The 24,069-nt window shown below is 36.6% G+C and overlaps 2 protein-coding genes and 1 pseudogene across 2 annotated transcripts; all 3 read left to right on the top strand.

Moving 5' to 3' along the window:
* The first annotated feature begins 18 nt into the window (after positions 1 to 18).
* LOC127934555 (aspartate aminotransferase, mitochondrial) lies at positions 19 to 6,353 on the top strand. Its single transcript, XM_052532016.1, has 10 exons — positions 19 to 187; positions 2,272 to 2,428; positions 2,739 to 2,867; positions 2,952 to 3,011; positions 3,226 to 3,387; positions 3,565 to 3,669; positions 3,865 to 4,015; positions 4,630 to 4,795; positions 4,887 to 5,037; positions 5,152 to 6,353. Exons 1-10 carry the CDS (start codon positions 105 to 107, stop codon positions 5,272 to 5,274), a joined length of 1,287 nt encoding a protein of 428 aa, XP_052387976.1. The 5' UTR covers positions 19 to 104; the 3' UTR covers positions 5,275 to 6,353.
* A 736-nt stretch (positions 6,354 to 7,089) lies between these two features.
* Positions 7,090 to 10,242, top strand: LOC127934556 (C-factor-like; annotated as a pseudogene).
* Positions 10,243 to 10,428: 186 nt separating this feature from the next.
* Positions 10,429 to 17,925, top strand: LOC127934114 (synaptotagmin-2-like). Its single transcript, XM_052531278.1, has 7 exons — positions 10,429 to 10,729; positions 11,053 to 11,248; positions 11,795 to 11,856; positions 12,095 to 12,502; positions 12,570 to 12,689; positions 14,316 to 14,427; positions 17,225 to 17,925. The coding sequence occupies exons 2-7, from the start codon at positions 11,074 to 11,076 to the stop codon at positions 17,530 to 17,532; spliced, it is 1,185 nt and encodes a 394-aa protein (XP_052387238.1). The 5' UTR covers positions 10,429 to 10,729; positions 11,053 to 11,073; the 3' UTR covers positions 17,533 to 17,925.
* Positions 17,926 to 24,069: the final 6,144 nt, after the last annotated feature.

Here is a 24,069-nt window from a genome sequence, read left to right as displayed (position 1 = left end):
ATGCAACGTCCTTGGAGGCGCTATAAACAACTGGAGCAGCAGACAAGTTCAAGTCGCCAGCTAGTGTGTGTTTGTCTTCCACCAAGTCAACTCTGCTTCCAGCAATGGCCCTGCTGAAATCCACCAAGATTTTGACTGGTGTCGGGGCTCAGGCCCCTGTTTTAGCCGTCCTACAACTCCGTGCAAGGTAATTCGAGACTTTATATTTTGCTTATCTAAGTTAAACACTCTTTTGCCAAAGTTAGCTTGTGCTAGCAAGTTAGCGGACTGAGCATTAAGAGCAGCACAGCACCGTTGAAATGTACAGTATGCTACTCTGCTGTAACACATGAGATACCGTCCTTGTGCTTATAATTAAATATAGTTATAAACGCATTAATGCCTTCGATATTTAACGAGTTTTTTTCTTATCTTTCAACTAGACATTTTAACACCATACGATGACGGTCAGTGTCAGAAGTTACATGTAACGAAATCAACAGATTGACGTGATATTTCAGATATATCAGGTTCAACTAGGCCTAACTGGCTACCTAGGACTAGTCTAAGTCTGATTCATGGTTTCAGTTTGGCGGTATAATAACATGATTAGAGTTAAACAGAGCAGCTACCTTAGAAGGATTTTTTTATTTCTGTTACTGCTGTTTCTGTTAGTCTAAGTATTAAGTTCCAGCAATAACCACTGTTGCTGCAGGTTGCCAGGCACTTAGCTAGATAATTAATTTTTATTTATTATTATTGCTTAATTGTCTGCTAATTTTTATCTACTTGTTACAATTTATTTGTAATTTTCTCTTAACTTTTTGTCAGCTAGCATTTAAATAAATCTGCATTAAAATATTTTACTGCAAGAACATATTAATTCATAAACATATTCATTTATTTGATGTGCTTATTTTATTGACTTTGTTTTTATATCTGCTTATTTTATTATTTTGTATCTACATTTCCTTTTGTGTTCCTCTTTTTAAATTTTTATATTTTGTTGAATTATTTTTATTTGTCCATTTTGGGTTTACTTAATTGCATGTGACTGAAGTTATCTGTGATTTGCGCAGGAACTTGATAAAAAGAACATGCTCTTGTAATGCCTCATTACACCTACTTCTTCAGAATTGGCCAATCCCTACAGCCATTCTCAGTCAGAAACATGGATGTCTACATAAAACCCCAAATGGTCCTTAAACATTATTTTTATTAGTTAATGTTATGCATTTGGGGGTTTTGCTTGTTGTTGAGGATAAAAAAGTGACAGTGTGTCTGAAACCCCCCAAAAAATGTGAGAGAAGCAAATGTGCACGTAGTACGGTTTTTATTGTATTTCTAGTTGCTGATCAGGACAAGGTGATTGACATTTAGAGCTTGGTTGAAATGGGTAGTGTGTGAGCACGACACATGATTGGTTCTGATGCAGAGGGTGGAGTGTTGTACACCTTCTTTTCATAGGACTACTGCACTACTTTATGTGGGTGGGGTTTAGATTGGAATTATACTCCCATTTTACACTGGTAATTACAGAGGTGACCTATTGTTTGCCTGTGGAAGATAACAGATTCTTTATTTAGAAGGACGTGGCCTTTCTAAAAGTGTGTGCCAGACATCCATCACAACAAATACAGCCATGCAACATGCTTAACATGCTTAAGAGGAGATTTTAAACTACATGACTGTAATTCTCATTAACGGTGGGAGAGGAGTTAAGCTGTGCAGTTCAAGCTTTTAACAACTTTCCTTCCGGTTTAAATAACAGAAGCTCTGTAATGATAATCGCCTTATAAACTTATACAACTTGGAGAAATTTTAATAAGACGTCCTAAGAATGGATAGATATTTCTCCTAATGTATATGCAAATTGGTTTTAGAATAGGACAGTGTAAAGACAAGTTGGTCTATTTTTAAATATTAGGGATGTTTGAACTTTAGGCTTCGGCACTGCTCCACATTCTTTGGAGTTCACAAGAGTGTTTGACCTCCGTTACTTCCAAAAGCTTATGCAAGACTGAAAGTAAAATGTAACTTAACTTTTAAATATCAATTAGACTTTATATATATATATATATATATATTTATATATATATATATATATATATATATATATATATATATATATATATATATATATATATATATATATATATATATCATAAAATATAATTAAACTTTTAAATCGCAATTTCCTATGACAGTGCGCAGTCATATCTATTAGACTGGAGCAGCATACTTGCACTCAATAGTTAACGTAAATGAGTATTATTTTTTTTTTCTTCTCAGCTCATGGTGGACTGAGGTACAGATGGGACCCCCTGATCCCATCCTGGGTGTCACAGAGGCGTTCAAGCGTGACACCAACCCCAAGAAGATGAACCTCGGAGTAGGAGCTTATAGAGACGATCAGGGCAAGCCGTTTGTTCTCAGCTGTGTCCGAAAGGTGCCATCTTGCATATCTTACACACCTTCAAGTGATAGTTCACCTCAAAATGAAAATTTTTACATTTTAATCACCCTCAAGTTGTTCCAAACCTGTATAAGTTTCTTTCAGCTGTTGAACACAAAAGAGAGTATTTTGAAAATTGTTGGTAACCAAAAAGTTGATGGTAGCCATTGACTTCTATTGTTTTCTTGCTGGCCTACTTTTAAAATAGCAATTGTCCATAATGCTATCCATTTCCAATGAGCCAAATAAAGTTTTAATATTCTAATCCTTGCACAAAACAAATGACAGATTTTGTTATTGTCAGGCTGAGGCCCAGATTGCTGCTAAGAAGTTGGATAAAGAGTACCTTCCTATTGGAGGGATGGCAGAATTTTCAAAGGCCTGCGCTCAGCTGGCTCTTGGACCTGATAATGAGGTCTTAAAGAGTGGAAGAGTAAGTACTTTAAAGCTAACCATTTTGAAAGGAAGTCTTTTGATTATTAAATTATTTTTAATTGGCAGATTTCTGTGCCCACAGAGCATCACCGTTCAGACGATCTCTGGAACTGGATCTCTTCGTGTTGGTGCTAACTTTGTGGTATGACATTTTCATATCATTTTTTACTTCAACTTTGAGTTTGTAATGCTGTGTTAGGCTTGATTGAATAATTTCAAGCCTTTTTTTTTTTTGACTATTTTTGAGATCATGTGATCACTGTTGACTCTGTTGTTATGTCTGGTTGTTAATTAGGGGGTGAAAACTAGTTCACCACAAGTAGTCATCTCTCTCTCTCTCACTTTATCTTGGCTAGTCACGATTCCACAATGTGTCCCGGGATGTGTACCTGCCTAAACCATCCTGGGGTAACCACACCCCTATCTTCAGAGATGCAGGCATGCAGCTTATGGCATACTCCTACTATGACCCCAAAACCTGTGGCTTTGATTTTAAAGGAGCCTTGGATGATATTTCAGTAAGAAAAATGTTTTTATGTATTGTACTTTTTGGGAATAAACAAATGCATTTCAACTCTCATATTTTCTTTTGATCCCCCTTTTCTCTGCATAGTCAAGTATTAATAAAGTGTGGGGGGATTCTACAAATAAAAGTAGATTTATGTATGTATTTATTTAATAACAATCCCTTTCAGAAAATCCCTGAGAAGAGTGTGATTGTTCTGCACGCGTGCGCTCATAATCCCACAGGAGTGGACCCAAAGCCCGAGCAGTGGAAGGAGATGGCTGCTCTGATCAAGGTAACTGGATTTGGCATTAAATTAAAGTACAAAATCCAGCTTGAATGTAGGTCTCAGAAAAGTTTCTCAGGGAAGTGACAGAGAGATCTAGTTGGAAGGCCTTATACATTATCTTGTCCTTGTGTTTGACCAGTTGAACCGAAAAAAGAATGACTGTTTCAGTGATAATAAGTGTCTTCGCTCTCATTTCAACAGAAAAGAAATCTCCTGGTGTTCTTTGACATGGCTTACCAGGGATTTGCCAGTGGTGACATTGATCGTGATGCCTGGGCTGTGCGTTATTTCATTGAGCAGGGGCACAACGTTCTTCTGTCCCAGTCTTTTGCTAAGAACATGGGCCTGTATGGTGAGCATCAAAATAAAAAAGATTAAAATATATAAGGCTGCATTTATTTGATCAAAAATACAGTAAAAGAAGTAATGTTGTGAATGTTATTACAATTCAAAATAACTTTCAAATAAATTTAGCAAAGCTAAATTTTCAGCTGCCATTACTCCAGTCCTTAGTGTTACATGATCCTTCAAAAAACATTATAATATACAGATTAAGGTACATTTTATTATAGAAAACAGTTGTTCTGCTTATTATTTTAGTGGAGACTACATTTTCTCTGTATTCTCTGATTATTAGAAAGTTCAAAAGAACAGCGTTTATTTGAAATATAATCTTTTAACATTATAAAATGCCTGTACTGTCACTTTTAAACAATTACAAAGTAATAAACAAAGTATTCAGTTCTTTAAAAACAAATCTTACTTACCCCAAACTTTTTAATAGCATTGTAAGTGTATTTTTACTTATAACGCAGGTAAAACTTTGTTTACTAGTCTGTGTTGCTTCTAAATTAATAAATGTATCATGCTTTGAGATATGTAATGCTTTTATATTTTAACTGGAATAATATTATTAATAATACTTAAGAATAGGAAAGTCAGTGCTCTGTTCCTTTGTGTCTTCAGGTGAGCGTGTAGGGGGCTTCACGGTGGTCTGTAAAGATGCTGAAGAGGCAAAGCGTGTGGAATCCCAGCTGAAAATTCTCATACGGCCCATCTACTCCAATCCCCCGATGAATGGAGCTCGTATCGCCTCCACCATTCTCAGTACGCCTGAACTCTACAAAGAATGGTGGGTCCTGAGATAAAATCCCATCACAAACAGTGAGCCAGTGAGAACTGAGCTCTACAGTCTGTCGGTTTTCATTTTTTTTATTTTTTAGGCTTGTGGAGGTGAAAGGCATGGCCGATCGCATCATTAAGATGAGGGAGATGCTTGTGTCGAACCTGAAGAAGGAGGGCTCCACTCAAAACTGGCAGCATGTCACTGACCAGATTGGAATGTTCTGCTTCACAGGGCTCAAACCAGAGCAGGTGAGTCAAGTGAAAGTGCATTCTGGGAATCTCTGATAAGGCCTTGGTTATTTGCACTATCAGCCTTTTCTCACTGGTTTTTCTCTGCTTGTCTTCTTTATGGCTGTTTGTCAGGTGGAGCGTCTGATTAAAGAATTCTCTATATACATGACAAAAGATGGACGGATCTCTGTGGCTGGTGTGACGTCTGCAAACGTGGGATATCTAGCACATGCCATCCACGCTGTTACCAAGTGAAGCTGCCACTAGGGACTAAAGTTGTAGCAGACCGAAAGCAAGAAAAAGTAATTAAGATGATTCAGAAGTCCTCTGCTGCATGTCTTTTAGGACCAGATATGGATTAGGACTAATGTAGATTTCCAGTTCACTTGATTTGGTGTTAATTCATGCCTCTGAATGAAGAGCCCCTCAGTGAATTAAGTGACATGAAATGTAATTAAATTCTTTCTTTCAAAATGATAAAAACATGGTACAAAATGTTTTGATAGATCAGTTAGCAAAATGTAAAAATCATGTTTTTGTTTTCAGAACAATAACTCTAAATAAGAGTATTGAATAACTGAATGATTACCCTATATGCTTTACATTAGAGAAATCACTGAAAAGGAGTAAACCAGATTTCATGGTTGGATATTAATTGCAAAATCCTTCAAGGACTGTAACCAGTTTATCATCGTCATTTAACCTAGAGGTGCATAAACGATTAAACTTATCAAAATTATGATTTGACACCAAAGGTCTTTAAGCAGTAGCACATTCTTTGACATGTTTGACTTATTATTATCAATTACCACTTATTCTAGTACTTAGCTACTGAAAGCTTACTACTAGTGATGAAGAATTGCCCATAGTGTTAGTGTCAATTATTTCCCAAATATGAAAAGTAAATCATTTAATAAATTATTAGGCATTAACACAAATTATTTATTTATTTTTTTTATCCTGGCCATTAAACCTAATCTGTCAATGCATCTGTGGAAAGTCGAATCAAGAAACTGAAAAAAATAGAAACTGAACACATCACTATAACTAATATTTCAGTGGTTAATTGATGCTTTAAAGGAAAGCTTTGCGTGTTTAACGTGTGTGGATGTGAATATGCAGTTTGTAAGGATTTATTCGGTTTTGAAAAACTGTTCACTAATTGTTCACTGGTGTAACTAATTATTTTGTTTCTAATGCAAACTGAGCAATTCATGAAATTTCTCCAGAAGTTCTCCGCAACAGACATCGAAATTAAATGTCACGAGTGGTGGCCTACTGTATGACTGTGTTTAAACAATGAATAAAAGAATAAAAGGTGGGCTCAATGAAAACTTGCGTGTTTAATTCTTGAATTCTTTGGGGAAATCGTTTAGGGAATTGTCGACTGTGGTGACGCAAGACAGCTGATTTCCGGATCACGTGGGTCAACATGAGACCGTCATCTATATTGTATCATCACGTTCAGTATAGGAAATTGAACTTGTATTCGCGAATAATGTGACAAAATGACTCCTGCGTTTAAAAACTGTTCAAACATAATGGTCACCAGAGCCAGTCGAGGTCTCGACCTGCAGACAGTTGAGAGTCCGGTAACGGGAGGCTTCTCTCCCGGGAAGATTAATGCTGAGAGCAGACAGCAGTATTTGCATTAGGCCTACTATTCAAACATTACAAAGCAGCTCCTGCAGGAGAATGTGCACATGCTATAGTATTTTAAACAAACATTTTAGATTACGTTATATTGATGTATAAAGATAAGTGTACGATTTAGCTTTTTACTGATAAACTAATCTGTAAAATAATAGATATTGCATGAGTTTTAATTAGGCAAATACGCGGAGCTAAAAGCCGCACGTGTGATATTTATAAAATAAAAAGTTTAAGCTGATTGTTTTAGGAATTGCAAAGTTTGGATGAACAGCATCAAAACATACACATTATTAAACTGGGTAAGTACTAAAGCACTATCTGTTTGGATCAGTAGCTCTTAGCTTTGGTTCTAGGGCTGAAACAATTCCTCGAGTAACTCGAGTTAATCGATTACAAAAAATGATCGAGGCAGAAGCCTCTTTTAATTTATTTTAAATCTCACGTCAGGTTCTTTCGCAATGCTTGTGACACAGCGAGTTTACGTCACCCACAAAGCGGAAGGAGACACAAGCGCGGAGTCTGAAATCGCATAATGTAAGGAGTCAGCAGTGTTTTGATTTGAGGGCACGGACAAACGTAAAGAGAATGTCGTGGTGTGTGTCCAACTGTCCATTGCAAGATAGAGCTGACATTCCACAGCTAGGGCCCTATGATTACCGCGATGCAGAAAACGCGGAGGGAATCGCGGAATCCAGTCATAAAAACGGATTTTACAGTTTAACGCGGAATGGCACGGAATTTGCCAGATTTTGAATGAATTAATCAAAAATAGGTCATTGCAGTTTAATCAAATCACGATATGGACTAATATCTGTAAATATTAAGCCGGAACAGTCTATTTAAATATCAATCCTGCATGTTCTGCGTGTCTCTGTTAATGAATGGAGCAGAAGCGCGAGTTCCTTTATCACACACACTGAAACGCGCGTGCTGTCCCACTAAATAAGCCAACTGCTCTGACAGTCACTTCATGAGCATTTTACCATTTGATTTGAGAGTAAAACTAGCGTCACATCACACACAGAACTGTAAAGGTAAGTCAAGCCGTCAAAATAAAAGTCTGTTTTTTAAGGTTTAATCACACAACATTTCTTCCATGTTTTATTTTTAATAGTAAATCCCCTTTGTTTACCAAAAAGTTAAGTTTGCTTAATTTTTAATAATTAAAAGATAAATTAAATGAATGTTTTATGTGTTTAATGTTTAATGTGCATCTCAGAAAATGCTTTATTTTAAACCCCAACTGAATGGCACTTAAATGCACTTAATTCATCTGTCAACTTTATTGTCATTGTTCACAGTACAAGTACAGACAGAGAAACAATTGGTAATAATTAAATGTTTATTTTTGATGTATGCATTGCATTTTATGCATTTAAAATGAAAAAAAAAATATAAAAAAGGAAACTTAGTTGTTCATTTTAAGAGACCCAGGAGTCTTATTTTCTCTTGCATAATTAATATTGCACTTTAATTAAGCAAAAACACATTTTATCCGATTACTCGATTAATCGATGGAATTTTTGGTAGAATACTCGATTACTAAAATATTCGATAGCTACAGCCCTATTTGGTTCATGACCTTATTTTTTTATTTTTTTTGGTCAGTAGGTGGCGAGCTAACACACTTTTTTTAATTGTGCAATAAAATCCTTAAAAGGAAAAGTTAAAGGATTGATATTACCGTGAACTACCATTAAATTGACAGTTTTATAAATTTATATAAACAACAGCCAATGTGTTAATGTAAATGGGGAAAGGTCAGATGTTCTTTTACCATACATTATTTTCTCAGTGGTTTAGTGGATGAGGTCATGTTCTCCCTTCCATGGAGAGAAGAAAAAGAAAGTTATTAAAAGAAGCTGTGTTTGACATTAGAGATTGTTTTTACCTGACTCTGTTCTGTTAATCGTGGACATCTCTGTGACTAGATGTTACAACTCAGGAGTATAGAGAGAGCTGCATCTTGAGGTGAACAGCTTGTTCAAGAGGAGGGTCTGAACTGTCTCATCCACAATGCTGGAATTAGTGTAGCTGCCAACCTTGAGACAGTCACTGCAGACAAGATGTTGGAAAACTTCCATACCAACTCTGTTGCCCCGTTGATGATCACAAAGGTTTCATTTTGCAAATTAAATTTACAAACAATATATGCATGTATGTCCGTTCATCACAAATGTTTAAAAACTTACTGACTCGAAATGGGGATGGGCATCCACAGCGCAGCAGTCATCAATATGACGGCTCTGCTAGGTTCAGTTGAGCTCTACTCGGGTGATCGTCCCAACAGTTTCAAATGGTACCCCTACAGAACATCAAAGGTTTGTACTATTGTGTTCCAGGAGCTCAAAGTTTCCCTGAAAAGGGACTACAGTAAGTAAAATAAGTGTATACTCTGAAAGTCGAAGATTTTGTTGAAGCACTGTTTTCTATGGAAGCTCATTTTCGCAACCGAAAAAAATAAAATAAAACATTTATTAAAAAGTTAATTGCAACTTTTTTTCAGAATTGCTAAATGTTAAACTCAAAACTGCAAAATATAAACTCACATTTTGACACATTTGAGAGAATTTTTGTAATATCTTCATATCTTGCAATTCTTACTTTTTTTTCTCTAAATTATAAAAAAGTAAAAACAAAGATTGACTTGACAATTGCTTTTTTATTGTGGCAGAAACAGGCTTTCATTACTGTATTGAAGGCTATAATAGTATGCCTGTGAATATAACAGTTGAGATATTAAGTTGCATTTGCTTTGTATCAGAGTGCATTGAACATGGTCACCAGATGCTTGGCAGTGGACCTGGAGGTAGATGGGATCCTGTATGGCTCTGCATCCAGGCTGGGTACGCACTGATACTGGTGGAACTGAAGGGAGTATCATTCTTTTATCTGTAATTTATCATGGCTACCTGCTAACCAAACTGTTACAAAAAATCTAAAACAAGTGATAGCCTTTTGTGGTTTGTTGATTGTTTTCTATACAGGCACCATCGAGCCCTGAGGAAAGCATTTCCTGTGTGTTGTCTGTGATTGGTAGTTTGACTGAAAAAGGTCAAGGGTCATTTCTTCGCTATACTGGTGATGCTGCAGATGTTTTTTAGATACAAGCTTTATTATTGTTTTGCTTATATATATATATTAGTATAAACTGTATGTATGTACTTTGTCCTGCTTATGAAATGCTATTTTAATATTTGGGATGGTGAATGTGACAGGGACCAGAGAGGATCATGATGATTAAATTATTGTGACATATTGGCATTGAAAGTACTGAAATGATGATAACATCATGCTTGGTAAATAAACAAACTTTTCACCACTTTTATGTTGTTTAACTGCAGAAAACAGCCACAATTTTGAATGTTTTTCACAATTTAAGCTCCCTTTATAAATTACAGCAGGGTATGACTGTTCCTCAAGGACAAGAAAGACTAGCTTTCAACCTATTTATAATTTATTTTATAGTTCTGCAACGCATTTTAAGAAAAAGTTGGATTGATATTAAATGAGTTTGCTATTACTGTTAACTGAAAACTGTATATGTATGAATAAAGCTGTATTTAGTAACATTTTGAATATTCTGATTTACTTTTCTAATAATTGTTTTGTCTCTTGTTGGCAGAGTGGTTATTTCTTTAAACAGATTTGAAGACAACTGTTTTCTTATGCAGCCTTTCAAGTAAATGAACAATGGTCTACAGTACTGACACTCTTTTTCATAAGCAATTATCTAATCTCACAAGCTTTGGCTATTTGGATACAGGCCGTGATAAACTGGCCATTGAATTTGCACACAGTAATAGTAAAGAAGAAGAAGAGAACAGTTCTACATTTGACAGTGAAACACATCGTATCCATCTTATGTTTCAGCTGTAGATTCATGAAGGCAGCACAGACGAAGCCTGTTTAATAAGACCTGAATGAACAAGTGATCTAACAGGTTTGCCCTTGTGTTTGCTGATGGTCTGTCAGGTGATCGCTCTCAACTACGTCTGATCCGCTCGTAGTTTATTAACAAAATGGAACTAATGGAGGAAAATTAAAGCTCAAAAAGGTAGGGTTTCTGCCTTTGGTTCTTTTATTTTGTTTCATTTTTATAAAATAAATTTAGTACTTCATAACCTGCGAGAATACACCCTTGTAGTTGTCTTTCCCCGAACAGTCTCTTGAAATAGACATATTGTTAAACAAATACTTCAGGAACTATGTATTGTATACTTTATATACCATGAAAAACACTATATATACTATGAAAAACACTATATTGCTGATAGTACAGTAAATGTTATATAAATCTGATTCTTGTCAGGTTAAATAGGAATATTTAGCAATATAAGTAAACCCAGCAAAAAGTAACTTTATGTTCTTCATTTCCAGGCCTGTCCATGGCAAAAAGACATGATTTTCTTTGCCGTTTTGGGTTTGTCCTTTAGAGAAATTCAACTGTCAATTTCCGAGGAATTAGAATATAGTATTTTGGGCATATCTGGTGTCTTTTTCCTTATAGCCCTCTGCCTTCTGATATGGCAGATTTACCGCCACTGCACACGGTTTCCTGTTTCACAAAGACCTGGTAAGTTACCATGCAAAAGAAATGGCTGATTTTTATATTTGACCTAATACACAAGATTATATTATTAGGAACAGGTGTATTTTTAGATAACCATTTAGTTTTTGTGGATTAGATGCACAGTATTGAATAAGAGGTATGACATTATTTATTGTATCTACAGTACTGTTCAAAAGTTCGGGACAGTAAGATATTTTTGTTGTCGTTGAATACTTGAAATTAATACTTTTATTGAAAAAGGATAAACTAAGTTGATCATAAGGGAGAGTAAAGAAATTTATGTTGAAAGATTATTTCAAATGCATTGCTCTTTTGAACTTTCTTTTCATCTAAAAATTGAAATGTATTTAACAAAAAACATTGATAAACACCAAATCAGCATATTAGAATGATTTCTGAAGGATCATGTGACACTAAACTGGACTGGAATTTGTGATCAAATGAAATGCAGCCTTGATAAGAATAAGAGACTTCTTTCAAAAACATAAAAAAATATATAATGCTAAATATCTATCTACATCTATTTAATTCTAGTGAATATTTTGTTAGCAGATGGCCTGTTGGCTAGGAGCGGAGGTTTTCAGTATGCTACACAAACAAATGACGCTAAGGTAAGATTCATTTACATAAGCCATCACTATCTTCATAACCTGGAATGCATCCATTTTGTACTGTTTGCTTGCTTGCTTCGTTTTTGCTTGCTTTGACCTAGTTCAAACAAAATGGATGAAAAACATGTTTCACAGATGGTTTGCTTTGGTTGCCAACCGCATGTGTGTATTTTTAAATAGCCAATAACACTATGTGATTATGCTAGAAATTAGACCTGATACACACTCTGTCCATCAGATGGAGGTTCATAATGAGGAACTGAGCCACCGCCTGTCCCCTGGCACTTCTTACACTAACCTGGGCAGTAGTCTAGATCTAGCAAGCATAGCAGATGTGGAAGAGGAGAACATCCAGGGATCTCTACGCTTTTCATTGTTCTACGATCAGCTGCAGTCCAGACTGGTGGTAACGGTGCTGGATGCCCAGGATCTAGCCGTGCGAGACTTCAGTCACAGTGTGGACCCATTTGTTTGGGTGCGGTTGCTGTGGGCAGAAAGAGAGGATGAGGAGCAAGGTTCAATGCAGTGTGTTCTGGACGAATGGCAGACACGTTTAGTGAAGAAGAGCTGCAGTCCTGTGTTTGGAGATCAGTTCTCTTGCACTCTGGCTGAAGAGGAAGTATCAAAAGTCACTGTTAGATTTGAGGTACGTAATTGACCTTACATCTTATTTTATTGTGATGCATTAATTCACTTTGAATTGTTTGTTTTAGGTTAGGGATTTTGATAAATACTCAAGACATGAAATTCTAGGAGAGGCCCGTGCTCCCCTGAACAGTATGAAGCTCTCATATCCCTTGGAGTTAAAAGAGGAACTGCAAGTACCCAAGAAAGTAAGTTTTATAATAATAATAATAATTTATCAGTCAGCAATACATTTTCTATAATTTTTTCAAGAATTATTATTATGTTTTATTTATATAGTGCCTTTCAAGAAACCCAAGGATACTTAACATAAAGTTGACAGATAGCATGAACACAAATACAAATATACAGTTGCATGATCATACAAATAGGCAGATAGAGGTAAATGTAAGGCAACGAGCAGCTGAATTTTAAATAAGCTGCTAATGATCTAGGGCTTTGTTTGGTAGGCCATATAACAATTGAGTTAAAATAGTCCAGGCATGAAGAAGTTATGAAGGCATGAATAAGTGTTTCAGCATCTTTGAAATATAGTATAGTATAGAAACATAGTGTGGAATCAAATAGTACACCAAGATTATGTATAGTGTGGGATGGATGAACTATAGCTCAGTCAATGTTAATAGAGTCAAAATGAGAGGAGACAAAGGATTTTGGGCCTTTTTTTATTGATTTTTTTTTTTCAGTGTTTAATTTTAAGAAATTTTGAGCCATCCATACTTTAAGATCTTGTAGACAAGATGTTAAAGAATAGGTAGGAAAAACTGAATTGGACCATGCAGTAAAATAAATTTAACTGTGGAAATTAAGGACAAGGCACTGGATGATCTCACCTAAAGGAAGCAGATTAAAAACAGAAGTGGACCAAGAACAGAACCTTGAGGCACTCCATGGGACAAAAATGACAGAGCAAGAGTTTTGTTCATCAATGCTAATGAACTATTGCTTGTCTGAGAGATATGAACTTAGCCACTGTTTTCCAATTCCAAGAAGACTAGAACGCTGAGTGTACCAGAATCAGAGGCAAGGAGGAGGTCATTCACTACTCTTAGATGAGCAGTCTATGTACTGTGGAGAGGATGAAATCTGGACTGAAATGGTTCATGCTAATTATTCTTGTCCAAATTAGTCTGTAGTTGTGTGGCAACCACCTTTTCTAGGACCTTAGACAAAAAGGAAGGTTGGAGATTGGTCTAAATCTACCCAGGACTTTTTTGTCAAGGCCAGGTTTTTTGAGTACCGGGGTGATCACAGCTACTTTCAGTTCAGTAGGTATGTAAACAGTCATAAGGGAGTTATTTATCATGTGAGTGATGGGTATAATGAGACAAGGCAGAAACTTTTAGAGCAGGCTTGTTGGTATTGAATCTAGCTGAAAGGAAGAGGAGTTAGAATTCATAATCAGCTGCTCAACCACAGATGTATTGCTGAGTGTAAAGTTAGAGAGCTGGCAGGGTATCTGAGAGGCATAGGGCTCTAAAGGAGCAAAAGAAGAAAAAAAAAAGATTAAAATATATTGTGAATTTTGTGTATAAACGTCAGAAAATATTCACAGATGTCAGAAGAAACACTAGGAAAGGGAGATGGCAGTTTGATAAGTTTGTTGATCTCAGAAAATCTCAGACCCGGATACATAAATTGACAATGCCAACAGAGCATATCAAATAAAGGGTAAAAGAATGAGAATGTGTAGGAAAATCAATGTGCAGTGATAAATCAAAATAATCCAGTATAGCCATTAAGTCCTTAGCAGATTTCAGTATAACAAATTGGAAATTGTGAGATGAAGAACAATTGGTATATTTTCTGTGTAGGACATGGTTGGTGAGGCACTGCTCTCTCTGAAACACATGCCTACATCTCAGAGGCTGGAGGTGGGAGTGTTGAAGATCCACACAGTATGTCATCCCAATAAGACTGAGAGAGGTGAGGAATAATTAAGTGTATACTTCTACGTGAATGGAAGTGTTTCAATCAGACCAGTTACCACGGGTGTATAAAATTAAGCACCTAAGCATGCAGTCTGCATTTCCAGATTCAAAATGTGTCAATCTGGAAAGCTTCAGTGAATTCAAGTTTGTTTTCTGTGGTTCAGTTTGTGAAATATCATCCTTGCTAGATATTATTGGTATTATTGGAAAGTGGAAGTGTTAAGGAACAGCACCAATTTGGAAGACCATGTAAAATCATAGAGCGGGGTCCCCGAGTGCTGAGGTGCATGGTGTGTAAAAAAATGTCACCAATACTCAGCTGATTCCATAGCTGATGAGTTCTAAGCTTCAACTGGCATTAAAACCAGCACACAAACTGTGTGGCAGGAGCTTGGAGCAGCCTCACATCACCAAGTGCAATGCCAAACCGACTGGTGTAAAGTCTGTAGGAGTAAAGTCGCCACTGGACTCTGGAGCCGTGGAAACATGTTTGGCCATATATATATATATATATATATATATATATATATATATATATGTATATATATATATATATATATATATATATATGTATATGGTTGTGTGTGTGTGTGTGTGTGTGTGTGTGTGTAAGTGACATACAGCCAAGTATGGTGACTCATACTCAGAATTCGTGCTCTGCATTTAACCCATTGGAAGTGCATACACACAGCAGTGAACACACACACACACATTGAACACACAGAGGAGTGCTCTTGCTCAAAGGCACTTCAGTCATGGTATTGAAGGTGGGAGAGAGCGCTCTGCTTTCACTCCCCCAACCTACAATTGCAGCACGACTGTGTGATATTGTTTACCAAAAGTTCACAAACAAGAAGTTCCTACTGAATAACTTCCATCTTAGACAAAGCATTACCAGTATTAGCTAAAATAACTCCAAAGAAATACACAGCAGAATCGCTGCAGCACACGGTGGCGTTTCCTTCACTAATGAACGAATGACTCATGACCAGTGTCTCCACCTACTGGTGTAACGATGTATCCTCCCCATAGACTGTAAAAAAATATGGACGTAGTGTCCGTGACGTCACCCATAGACTCCTCAATAGCGTTTTTGAAGCCTAAAGTGTGCAGAGCGCATCATAGACATAGACAGTAAAAGAAATGGACACAGCGACCCCATTGGAACTCAATTGAGACAAATGAAGCCCAGTTTTAGCGTTTTTTAGCACTTCCGTTTCTGACGCGCAGACTCAAACGAAGCTTGACGACGTCAGCAACCTGTCTGACAGATGTAAATCTTCTAGTAGCTGTGCGTGCAAACTGCCATCGTTAATCTTGCAGAGACGGCGAGCTTGAGAGGGGAGTTCTTTGTCGTGAGTGAGCAGGAGTAAGTATTCTGATTAATTATTTTGTATAGTATTTTAAAATGTAACGCCAGTACGCCATATTAAGTTAATTGCCTACGAGCTTCTCCACCTGTCTGTATGGTAATGCGACAGAGAGCCGAGTGGTTATGACGCAATCGTTAGCCTATTTTTTACAAAAACTGTTTATACGGGGCCATAATGTAACATAGAAGGTAATGGAGCCCTTTATACATTGTCGTGTATCTTTAGAAATAAATAATGGACAAACAGAGTCTTTAAACGCCTCAGATGTAAAGTTATTCGCTGTCAAAGTGACGCCAAATGGGAGTCAATGGGAATGCTAACGCAAGTGAAGTTCTGCTAAAAGATGGCAGCCCCCACCCGACTTCAACTTCCGGTCGAGTTCCTTGCCCCTTGATCATAGACAAGGGGCAAGGAACTCGACCGGAAGTTGAAGTCGGGTGGGGGCTGCCATCTTTTAGCAGAACTTCACTTGCGTTAGCATTCCCATTGACTCCCATTCATTTTGGCGTCACTTTGACAGCGAATAACTTTACATCTGAGGCGTTTAAAGAATAATGAACTCCCCGCTCAAGCTCGCCGTCTCTGCAAGATTAAAGATGGCAGTTTGCACGTACAGTCACTTAAAAGATTTACATCTGTCAGACAGGTTGCTGACGTCGTCAAGCTTCGTTTGAGTCTGCGCGTCAGAAACGGAAGTGCTAAAAAACGCTAAAACTGGGCTTCATTTGTCTCAATTGAGTTCCAATGGGGTCGCTGTGTCCATTTCTTTTACTGTCTATGATAATAGACAGTAAAAGAAAGAGCGGGCCGTCGCCATCTTGGAAGCGCGTCACCGCGCAACTCTCCCGGATAATCGAAAATGGGCAAAAAGCTGATTGCTGAAGCCACGCCCACCTAGCGCAACTGCATTATCAGCAGCGGCAATCCACCTGTCACTCAAGTGGCCACGCCCTTAATTATGCAGAACTTTAAGGCTTAATATAATTTAAACGGATAAGTTATAAAAAAATTCACCCCCCTCACAGTTGTCATGAAGGGCAAAATTAGCAATATAGACCAAAATCATTTTTTGAACCAGGCTGTAAACATGTTTTTTTCTGCTGTAAAGTTGGGCATTTTAACATGGGGAGTCTATGGGACTGACTCTCTTCTGCAGCCAGCCTCAAGCGGCCAGTCGATGAATTGCAGTTTAAGTCACTTCCTTATTGGCCTCACGAGAGAGAGCGGGAGGTTGCCGCTCGATCCTCCCTTACTAATAGCATTGTAAAAATGAAGAGTTGAATGTACAAATTTATTCATTATGAACCAACAACGAACAATAGTGTATTTACTATTTAACACTTACCAAGCTTAATTAATAAATGCTGTAAAAAATACTTTTTAAATAATTTTTAAAATGTTTGTTGATTAAACTCACAGCTCTCTATGCCAGAACCAGCATTACCTGCAACCACTGCAAACTTCGACATCAGAGTACAACGCAGAAGAAGCGCTGGGAAGTGACGGTGTTCAACGAGGTCCTGACCTTTGTGTTGCCAGATCAACAGATCAGAGAGTGCACCATCATAGTGTCTGTTTACGAAATTCAACCTTCAAAGAAGTCTTCCAAGCGTTTGATTGGTCATATCCACATCAAAAAGAGCAAGACCTCCGAGGACGAGCACTGGAAACTGATGATGCAATCACTACGACAGCCAATCGCTAAGTGGCATTCAATTTTTATCTAAAGACACCTAATATTTATTGATACATGTACACGCTTCCTTTTCGGAGATAGGAGGCCATACTTCTGAGTTTTCTGTGTTTTAAGGTTGAAAAGTTCAAACTTGAGGGCTGTCAAGAAATATATATTTTTTTATTTAAACCATGACAAACTGACAACATAGAACATGGAGATACATGAAGTTTTTCATTGTACACATAACATCAGATCAGGAACATTTTTGCCACAATGTCAAATAATGAACTGTGTTTAATAGCATCATATGGTGGAAATTACATTTAAACTGACTGCTGACCATTGCTGGCATTAAAAGTTCAAATTAAATGTCCTTACATTATTTGCTTAATTTACAGATGTCTGGAAATGATGTACAATAAAATATGAAATTCAAAAGTGATATTTATTTACCTTGATTTTTTTTCAAACTACATTATGTATCATTTAATCTCAAGCATGCTCTTCCCTCCCACTGCTTTTTGGTGTTTAAAAACCTACAAGTATAAACTGAAAAAAAGCTTTAGGGATTGTGAAAATGTCAATGCAAATATATGTGTATATGTATGTATGTATACACAAACACACCAACGGAAATATATACTCGTTTATTCGTTATGAATGAATCCTCATTTACGTGTTTACCAAACTAATTTAAAGGGGTCATATGATGCGATTTCAAATTTTCGGTTCTCTTTGGAGTGTTACAAGCTGTTCATTAAGAGGACGATACTAGAAATCAGTGGTTAAGTTTTAAGTTTTATTTACAACAACACTGTTCCAGAAAAGTTCAACCCAAATATTCAGATGTGTGCAGGACATTTTATGGAGGACTGTTTCCTGATTCTGGAAGAGAAGAATACAATGCCGGCTGTTCTGACTCAAAGTCTGTAAGTACATTAATATATGTAAAGGATTTGCCACGAATGATTCGAAAGCGAGTTTTGAGCAGTGGACGAGTAGCGCTTGTTGTTTGTAATATCTCAGATCACAAATGCAGACATGGTTTTATGATTTTGATGCAAGGCAACATGTAAAAAGACGTAATTATGTCCTCACTGGATGCAAGAAATGCCTAGTTTGTAATGGGTTTTATTGTTTTCTTGTCAGTGTTCTGAGTTCTGACCAGGACACATCACAGTCTGATCACAGTATGGTGAGGGGCGTAAAATTTCCGGCACATGTTTGAGGAATTCGGCAAATCACAAAGCACTGGATAGCTGGCCAATCAGAGCACACCTCGCTTTTCAGACAGATGAGCTTTGTAAAAAATTACACATTGCAGAAAGTTGGGGCATAGAGAAGAAACACAGTATGTACAGTATGTGGAAAATTATGTGTTTTCTAAAACGTAAACCAAATAAACATATTTCATTAGACCAAGTACACAAAATAATGTTATTTTTAACAACATCATATGACCCCTTTAAATCAGCTGTATTTTGTTTTCGAATATCAAGCTACCAACTGTAACCACAAGATGGCTCTCTTACACTGAGAATATATATTTTTAAATGTTCAATGTCGGTCATGTTTTTGTTTTAGAGTACATACATTATAGAGTTCAAACACAGGCTTAATGATATCTTCAAACGAATAGTTTGACCAACTGAAATACAGACACAAAACCACTTCAATATAATTGTGATTCAGCAAGCATGCAATGCATTTTTAAATATTTAAATGACCGTAAACTATCAGCAATTTGGATTTAACAGAACAAGCATGTGATACCATTCCTTTCCCCTCATCTCTCTCCGCACTGAATGTGTCTATAATGAAGGATGTCTCACAGATGGATTTGTGCTGCAAAAGTTGCACACATCACCCATCAGTTCCAGCCCATTGAAGCGCTGGCTCACTGCTAAAATTGCAAAGCTAGACACAGCTCTTGAGGAGGCTGCATCATCAGCCTGACGCTAGGATAACAACATTTGGAAGGAGAACAGACCACCACCGTTCAAACAGATGAGTGTCTCAGTGGCACATTATTTAGTTTTGGCCTGCTTCCAGGTTGTTTGTTTGAAGTTACTTCAGAGACACTGGCCCAGGCTTCTTGTAGACAAGTAGATAGTGAATTAAGGTGAACATCACAACTTTGACTCATAATGAGCAGGGCAGAACAGATGTTATGGCCATTCCCAGGGATTACATCAGGGATTACATCTCTCTCGTCAAGATTTTTTGGGAAACTGTTTTCCCTCCTACAGTCTGTTAATCAAAGTCACAATGGGATTTGGGGGGAAGGGGTGAGTATGAGAAGTCTGGGGCCTTGGAAAGGAAGAATGCATTCCTTTTTTTCTTGCTATTGTTTAAAAACACAATATGTGACCCTGGATCACAAAACCAGTCTTAAGTCACTGTGGTATATTTGTAGCAATAGCTAAAATACATTGTATGGGTAAAAATTATAAATTTTTCTTTTATATCAAAAATCATCAGCATATTAAGTTAAGATCATGCTCCATGAAGATATTTTTGTACATTTCCTGCTGTAAGTATATCAAATCTATAATTATACTGTTTTTACTGTATTTTTGAGCAAATATATGCAGACTTGTTAAAGGGTTAGTTCTCACAAAAATTTATATAGCTTGTGTTTTACTCCCCCTCCTAGTTTCCTAGGTGTATATGACTTTCTTCTTTCAGACGAATCCAGTAGGAGTTATATTAAAAATGATCCTATTCCAAGCTATATCATTGTAGTCAGCGGGTGTTTTATTAGTCATTCAGTATTATTGGAATGACTGGCTTGCATAGGAATAGTTGATAATGCGCTTCTTTAGTTTTCATCTTATTTAAGTGATAGAAAACAGTTTGTACAGATTAAGAATGCACGTTCAGATCCTGTCTCAGGTACTCATGGCATTCCACAGGGGTCGGTGTTGGGTCCGCTTTTATTTATCATTTATATTCTTCCCCTTGGTCGTATTTTTTGTTCCTATGGTATTAATTTTCATTTTGCACTGATGACACACTGACATAACATTTCTCATCCCCCTCCTGACTTTACTAAATGTCTCCAGGACATTAATATTTGGATGACTGAAGTTAAATACCAAAAAGACAGAAGCCCTCCTTATTGTGGGTTCTATGTCTGTCTTATCTAAAACTCAATCCTTTACCTTGTTCATTGATAATTGTTCAGTCAATTTTTCTGCCCAGGTGAAAAGTCTTGGAGTTATACTGGATGGTTTGCTTTCGTTTGGTTCACATATTAGTAATATTTCATGTTCTGAATTTTTTTCATTTACGCAATATTGCTAGACTCCGTTCTTCACTCTCTCAGCACAGTACTGAAGTGCTTATTCATGTATTGGTTACATCTCGGATTGATTATTGTAATTCTCTTTTATTTGGCATTCCTGAAAAACACCTCCATTGATTACAGTTAATACAGAATTCAGCAGCTAGGATAGTTAACCGTTCATGTAGGCCTACTTTCGATCACATAACTCCCATTCTTTATAAGTTGCACTGGCTTCCTGTTCATTATCATGTACTGTTCATTACAAATTTTTTCTTCTTACCTACAAAGCTCTTCATAATTTGGCACCTCATTATCTTTACGATCTTATCAATTTGTATACTCTGCACCCTTTGAGATCATCTTCTGCCAGTGGTGGACAGTAAAGGAGTAGCTTTACTTCGTTACTGTACCTAAGTACATTTTTCAAGTTTCTGTACTTTACTGAAGTAGATTTATTTTTAGTAACTTTTAAATTTACTTCACTGCATTCCAAAGCATAAGATCATACTTTTTGCTACAGTACATTTCATAAAACATATTGTTACTCTTACAATATATCACATGCTCTGACAAGCAGAAGCGGTGTCAAAAATCATATTTAGGTCAAAACTGTCATTTGTTTGTGAACTAAATCTGCTGTAAAGGAGGATGTATTTAAGACCACTGAAATGCTTGAATTCAGACACATCAACATCAGTGGATCTTTGGTCAAACAACAACAACAACAAAAAAAACAACAACAATAAAATAACACAGATTAAATAAAATAACTTATGCACATTCAAAGCCCCCGCTGCCATAACATTAACAGTTTTATTAAAATGTTATGCATTTAGCCCTATGTGGCATTTGGCCAGGGGTGTTTTTACACAGACAAGGTTTGAGAAGAAAAAAATCATTATGAAAATATAATTATGTTTTCCTTAAAACGTTCTTCCTAACTTCACGCCTTATTCTCATGTCATATATAATTGTGATGTTCTGCAAAACAACAAACTTTAAAACACTTTTTTTCTTACTGATGGTCAAAATTGATTATGGACCACAAAGCAGTCTTAAGTTGCTGAGGTATATTAGTAGCAAAGGCCAAAAATACATTGTATGGGTCAAAATTATAAATATTTATTTCTGTAAATATATCAAAACTTAATTTTTGATTAGTAATATGTATTGCTAAGAACTTCATTTAGACAAATTTAAAGGTGATTTTCTCAATGTTTTGATTTTTTGCACCATTAGATTCCAGATATTCGAATAGTTGTATCTCAGCCAAATATCCTCCTTTCCTAACAGCTTATTTATTCAGCTTTCGGATGATGCATAAATCTCTATTTCAAAAAAACTGACCCTTACGTCTGGTTTTGTGGTCCAGGGTCTCAAATATGTTTTTTTTTTTAATACATTGCAGTGTAAGCTTCACAGTGAACAAAACTACATCACTCTCGTCAGCAGGCACGTGCACAGGTAGGGCTCAACATGTGCAGAGCACATGCCCTTTTTGCCCTTACACTCCGAAGTGCCCTTTTTTTGGTGGTGTTTTTTTTTTTTTCTTTATTAAACAATGCTATTGGTCACCCTTTACGTCTGTCTGTCTGTTTTACAAATATTTAGCAAATGAAAGTTCTTAAAACGAGCTTGTGTAAATCTTATTCGATCCTCAAGCTGTCAGTAAGCTGATAACTCCGCCCCCTCTATATTCATTGAATCAACTGAAGTTCCACAGCAGCCGCACAGTAGACACCAGCTGAGCTGAACAAAGTTTTGCGAAGGGTAAATAAATATCTTGTTGTTTGAAGAAGTACTACTAAACACAATGGGTCTCATTCATGAAACACGAGCAGAACTAATTTTTGTGTAAATCGTGTGTAAAGTGGTTCTGTCGTAAAATTTCGGATTCATTAAAATGTTCGTATTTTCCAAATGTTAGTTGGTACGAAAGAAATCTACACCTGCTCCTAGCTACGCGTAAATAGTGCGTTTAACATCTGAACATTTTGCTCATTAATACGGCTGCATTTTAATTCACCTTACTCGGGTAAATATTTACACAGCATTTTGAAAAAAAAATATTATATAAAGTAATTACATACGGTTTTTCTTTTTACTTTTATTATGAGAGTAGCCTAGTAGTATGTAGATATGCTCGATGATGATGGTGGTCCTCGTCCAGTTTGAATACGATTTTTTCGAAGTGAACTAATGAAGCTGTCAAGCTTCATGTCGAACCATTTTCTTTTCACTTCTGGGACTGTTCGATTAACAGAAGAAACTCCATTAACAGCATCTGTAATATGCTGCCTAGCTTCCTTTTTTTAGGACCTGATAGTACGCCACTATGTACGCTTGAAAATAAAATGTGGCGTTTTGAATTAACTTCTGATAATAAAACTTCAATTTCTGCAGCTGAGAAATTGTTATTTTTCATTCGCTTTTGAGAAGAGACGTTGAAATCCTTCATTTGGTGTCATAATATGATGCTCATATATAGTTGTCTGTCGGATTTAATGGGCGGGATTTATGGTAATTGAGAATGAGCGTGCACGCGCGTCCCATTTACGACTGATTGGAATTCATTAACACACACACACATTTCACTATCACATCTGACGTTTACGAAGTATTTGTGAATCAGGAGAAGGGTTTTCGGGAAGGTCTCTTTACGCGCAAATCACTCCCATATTTACTCATATATTTACGAATGTTTCATGAATGAGACCCTATGTCTATAAAGGCTCATATTTTATTTATTTGATCTCTGACTGACTCACTGACTGAGACATGTGGGACGTCACCTGAGAGAGAGGGCTAGCATTTGCCATCTAGTCATAGCCAATACATAGCCAACACTTAAATAGCCTGTGCATATAGTTGCATTTCATCTTTTATAAAATGCTATTTTGGCCAAATGCATTTTACCACAGGAAAAACTGAGCGCTCCGTATATATTGCTAAAAAAACTAGTTTGTAACATTAGATGAAAATGTAATGTGATGCCGGTGTAGCAGTCGATTCTGTTCCCCAATGTCTGTTTCCCCTCGGGTTGCCAGGTCCGTGTAATAAACCCAACCAAATAGTTAATCAAACATTTTCCCAAAGTAGCCTAAATTCCGCGGATTTGGCAACATTCCCGCATGAAAATACACCAAACACACCTGGATGTAAGGAAAGCAAAAAGGGACAAATTTCTTGCTACACTGCAGCATAGTAAAATTATTCTCACACTCCCGTTTATGTTCTTTTTTTATTATTATACATCTTGCAGTTGTTCCGTTATTTTTGTCTTATGTTTTTACATTT

Source organism: Carassius gibelio, chromosome A18 (genome assembly GCF_023724105.1).
Source record: "Carassius gibelio isolate Cgi1373 ecotype wild population from Czech Republic chromosome A18, carGib1.2-hapl.c, whole genome shotgun sequence".
NCBI classification, from domain to species: domain Eukaryota; kingdom Metazoa; phylum Chordata; class Actinopteri; order Cypriniformes; family Cyprinidae; genus Carassius; species Carassius gibelio.
The sequence above is the reverse complement of the archived record's forward strand: the minus strand, read 5'-3'. Positions and strand labels throughout refer to the sequence as shown.

Coding starts and splice junctions, on each gene's coding strand:
- LOC127934555 (XM_052532016.1), top strand. CDS start 105: ATGGCCCTGCTGAAATCCACCAAGATTTTGACTGGTGTCGGGGCTCAG. Junction 2,868..2,951: donor AGGTCTTAAAGAGTGGAAGA/GTAAGTACTTTA, acceptor CTGTGCCCACAG/AGCATCACCGTTCAGACGAT. Junction 4,016..4,629: donor TAAGAACATGGGCCTGTATG/GTGAGCATCAAA, acceptor TTGTGTCTTCAG/GTGAGCGTGTAGGGGGCTTC.
- LOC127934114 (XM_052531278.1), top strand. CDS start 11,074: ATGATTTTCTTTGCCGTTTTGGGTTTGTCCTTTAGAGAAATTCAACTG. Junction 12,690..14,315: donor AACTGCAAGTACCCAAGAAA/GTAAGTTTTATA, acceptor TTTTCTGTGTAG/GACATGGTTGGTGAGGCACT. Junction 14,428..17,224: donor TCCCAATAAGACTGAGAGAG/GTGAGGAATAAT, acceptor TTAAACTCACAG/CTCTCTATGCCAGAACCAGC.